The 4,500-nt window shown below is 39.5% G+C and overlaps 1 protein-coding gene across 1 annotated transcript; it reads right to left on the reverse strand.

Moving 5' to 3' along the window:
• Positions 1–771: 771 nt before the first annotated feature.
• LOC126413313 (piggyBac transposable element-derived protein 4-like) lies at positions 772–2,605 on the reverse strand. Its single transcript, XM_050083212.1, has 2 exons — positions 2,491–2,605; positions 772–2,387 (listed from the first exon to the last, which is right to left on the reverse strand). The coding sequence occupies exons 1-2, from the start codon at positions 2,603–2,605 to the stop codon at positions 772–774; spliced, it is 1,731 nt and encodes a 576-aa protein (XP_049939169.1).
• Between the last annotated feature and the right edge of the window lie 1,895 nt (positions 2,606–4,500).

The following is a 4,500-nucleotide window of genomic DNA, read 5'->3' on the forward strand; positions in this document are numbered from 1 at the left end:
CGGAATCTATAACTAGTGTCACAGGAATGGTTCAAAACATAGTCAGTAAGAAGAGTCAGTCTTCTTGTACTTAAGTCGGCATTGTGCCGTTCGTATTTAATTCCGATGCAATTTCTGTGTTTCACCGTCAATAAGAAGGTCCAAGGTAAACAGCATACCTGAAGTGAAGCATCGGAATCTATAACTAATGTCACAGGAATGATTCAAAACATAGTCAGTAAGAAGAGTCAGTCTTCTTGTACTTAAGTCGGCATTGTGCCTTTTGTATTTAATTCCGATGCAATTTCTGTGTTTCATCGTCAATAAGAAGGTCCTAGGGATACAGTAAACCTGGAGTGAAGCATCGGAATCTATCACTGTAGTCAAGGGAATGGTTCAAACATAGACAGTAAGAAGAGTCAGTCCTCTTGCACTTAAGTCCACATTGTGCCTTTTCTATTTAACACTCTCTGTACCAGGCCTATTTTATGCACCCGTCCCTAGAAACCGGGCAATTTTACCAATATTAAAAAAATTACTGCATCAAATCTACTGTTTGGATTGTGGCAAATTTGGTACCATCTTGAAGCTGCACATTTCTACTTTAATTCTGAGTGAAAGAAACTACTTTACAATGCACAGCTTTAAGGTACAGTTATAGAAATCACTTAGATGTTTTAAGAATTTAGAAAAAGTCATACGAATAAGGGAATACAATTGTGATTTATTTTTAACCAAAATTGTGGCACTACATTACATGTTTCTGATAGTATACAGTATTACATATAAATTTCACACAGAATCATATTGTTTTTTAGTGTGGAAAATTTTAAAGCAAGGTTCCAGGCAGAGTGCAACGCCACACTGTTCACATTCGTATCGTGTCTCTTTGCGAGAAGCCTTGCCACTCTGTTTCTTGCTCCTGGAACTGCACACGTGACACACACGAGCAGCATACTTCTTAGTAGTTGCAGGTATGTGCTGCAAAAAATGTCTCTTTGTTAGCCGACCTACAGTTCCTTCATTTCTTGGAATGAATTCAAGTGTGTCGTCTTCAACAAGCTGAACTGCAAGCACTGTTATAAAGTCTGTTATTGTAATTTTCTTCCTGTGCACTGCATTGTACAGCCAAAATGCATTTGATACTCCCATAAGCAGCAAATGGAAATATAATTTTCGCCACCATTTCACAGTTCTGTGCTGGAACGGATTGTACTGCAGGCGTTGGTCTCCAATATCCACTCCAATTTTATTGAGGTTGTAATCAAGTACCTGAAGTGGTTTCAATACTACAGACCCATTTCTCTTAGTATGCGTACCAAATGTTGCTTGATGCCTTGTAGACAATGTATACACATCTCTCTTATCTTTCCACTTCATTGCCAATACATTATCTTTACGCCGAAAAGACATTTCGCCCTTTTTCAGCTTAGCAGATACTAAATCTTTAGGCAATCCTTTCCTGGATTTGTTCACAGTACCAACAGCTCCAGTGCCTTTCTCTGCCAGTTGCTGAAATAGCTCTGGACTGGAATAAAATCGATCTAAATACACAGTGTGGCCTTTGTTCAGCAAGCTGCTGTCAGACAACAATCGCAAAATAACCGCAGACGAAGAATTGTCAACAATATGCTTACCAGCATAAACTTCAAAATTTACAACATAGCCACTACTGGCTTCAGCAACAGCATATACTTTCAGTCCATACTTATGAGGCTTATTTTGCATGTAAACACGGAAACTCACACGACCTCGAAATGGGCAAATTCCTTCATCAATTGTCACTTTTTCTGAGGGACGATATGCCTGGATACATCGCTCCTTCAAATTATTATAATATGGCAAAACTTTGTAAAGTGGATGAAATCCATCTTCGCCTGGTTTTTTCTGATTTGAATTGTCAACAAGATGCAAGCATGACAGTATCTGAGTGAAACGCAAACGGCTCATGACATGGGGACAAAAGTTACAACTAAGAACAGGATTAGTGCTCCAATGGTCCGCAATTTTGGGCTTTTTCGAAACACACATGTGGAAAATAATACCCAAGAAACGCCTCATCTCACTTATAGTCACTGGCTTCCACGAACTCAAAACTGAATGGGGCTTCAGATTATTTCCTCTTCTTTTCTTCTGTATTGTCTGTGATGCATACAAATTTGTCTGTCTCTTGAGTTCATTTACGTCACTGTCAGTAAGGAACACTTTACTGCAATCCAGTACAGAACTCGACTCATCAATATCCACTAGTATCTGCCTGGGTGTCGTGTTGACAGGCAGAGGTCGGTAGGTGTCAACTGCAGTCCACTCACTGTCTTTCGGATACGGCACAGCTGCTGGATTTGAAGCAACACCTTCAACATCATTCTCGTCTTCATCTGAAGACAAACTGTCATCAATCTCGTCTTCTAAAAAGAATATCACATTATGTGTAACTACATACATCGTTTACACATGTTCAACAGATATGTGCGTACTGCACAATTACGTGGAAAATTCGGAAATACGTACCTTCAAACACACCATTGCATTCAGAATCGTCTGAATCACTCTCTACATTATCCAGAGTGTCGCTATGATTGATCAAATCCGCAATTTCTGCGTCTGATAAACCGCGCCGAAACATGATGACAAACAACTGAATGATATACAGACTGAGAACGCAAAGATAAGTTTTAACATGAATTACAGCGCTGCCGTGACATCTATGGACGCATTTTGTTAATAAACATCTGAAAAACGTATAGCGCTGGCCAAACCCGTAGAAATAACGTTGCAGTGTTTTGAATGAAATTAAATGTAGCGGCCCGTAAATTTTACGGGCTTGGTGATTTTCGCGCGATCCCAGGCCCGTAAATTTTACGGGCTTGGCGCTTAGAGTGTTAATTCCGATGCAATTTCTGTGTTTCATCATCAATAAGAAGGTCAGAGGGATACAATAACCCTGAAGTGAAGCATCGGAATCTATAACTAGTGTCACAGGAATGGTTCAAATCATAGACAGTAAGAAGAGTCAGTCTTCGTGTACTTAAGTCGGCATTTCGCCTTTTGTATTTAATTCCGATGCAATTTCTGTGTTTCATCGTCCATACGAAGGTCAGAGGGATACAGTAAACCTGAAGTGAAGCATCGGAATCCACAACTAGTGTCACAGGAATGGTTCAAAACATAGACAGTAGGAAGGGGCAGTCTTCTTGTAGTTAAGTCGGCATTGTGCTTTTCTATTTAATTCCGATGGAATTTCTGTGTTTCATCGTCACTAAGAAGGTCAGAGGGATACAGTAATCTTGAAGTGAAGCATCGGAATCTATAACTAGTGTCACAGGAATGGTTCAAAACATAGTCAGTAAGAAGAGTCAGTCTTCTTGTACTTAAGTCGGCATTGTGCCTTTTCTATTTAATTCCGATGCAATTTCTGTGTTTCATCGTCAATAATAAGGTCCAAGGGATACAGTAAACCTGGAGTGAAGCATCGAAATCTATCACTATAGTCAAGGGAATGGTTCAAACATAGACAGTAAGAAGAGTCAGTCCTCTTGTACTTAAGTCGATATTGTGCCTTTTCTATTTAATTCCGATGCAATTTCTGTGTTTCATCGTCAATAAGAAGGTCCATGGGATACAGTAAAGCTGGAGTGAAGCATCGGAATCTATAACTAGTGTCACAGGAATGGTTCAAATCATAGACAGTAAGAAGAGTCAGTCTTCGTGTACTTAAGTCGGCATTGTGCCTTTTCTATTTAATTCCGATGCAATTTCTGTGTTTCATCGTCACTAAGAAGGTCAGAGGGATACAGTAATCCTGAAGTGAAGCATCGGAATCTATAACTAGTGTCACAGGAATGGTTCAAAACATGGACAGTAAGAAGAGTCAGTCTTCGTGTACATAAGTCGGCATTTTACCTTTTGTATCTAATTCCGATGCAATTTCTGTGTTTCGTCGTCAATAACAAGGTCCACGGGATACAGTAAACCAGAAGTGAAGCATAGGAATCTATAACTAGTGTCACAGGAATCGTTCAAAGCATAGTCAGTAAGAAGAGTCAGTCTTCTTGTACTTAAGTCGGCATTATGCCTTTTGTATTTATTTCCGATGCAATTTCTGTGTTTCATCGTCAATTAGACGGTCCAAGGGATATAGTAAACCTGAAGTGAAGCGTCGGAATCTATAACTAGTGTCAGAGGAATGGTTCAAATCATAGACAGTAGGAAGAGTCAGTGTTCTTGTATTTAAGTCGGCATTGTGCGTTTTGTATTTCATTCCGATGCAATTTCTGTGTTTCATCGTCAATAAGAAGGTCCAAGGGATACAGTAAACCTGAATTGAAGCATCGGAATCTACAACTAGTGTCACAGGATTGGTTCAAAACATAGACAGTATGAAGAGTCAGTCTTCTTGTAGTTAAGTCGGCATTGTGCTTTTCTATTTAATTCCGATGCAATTTCCGTGTTTCATCGTTACTAAGAAGGTCAGAGGGATACAGTAATCCTGAAGTGAAGCATCGGAATCTATAACTAGTG

This window comes from Schistocerca serialis, chromosome 7, assembly GCF_023864345.2.
Source record: "Schistocerca serialis cubense isolate TAMUIC-IGC-003099 chromosome 7, iqSchSeri2.2, whole genome shotgun sequence".
Classification (NCBI taxonomy): Eukaryota; Metazoa; Arthropoda; class Insecta; order Orthoptera; family Acrididae; genus Schistocerca; species Schistocerca serialis.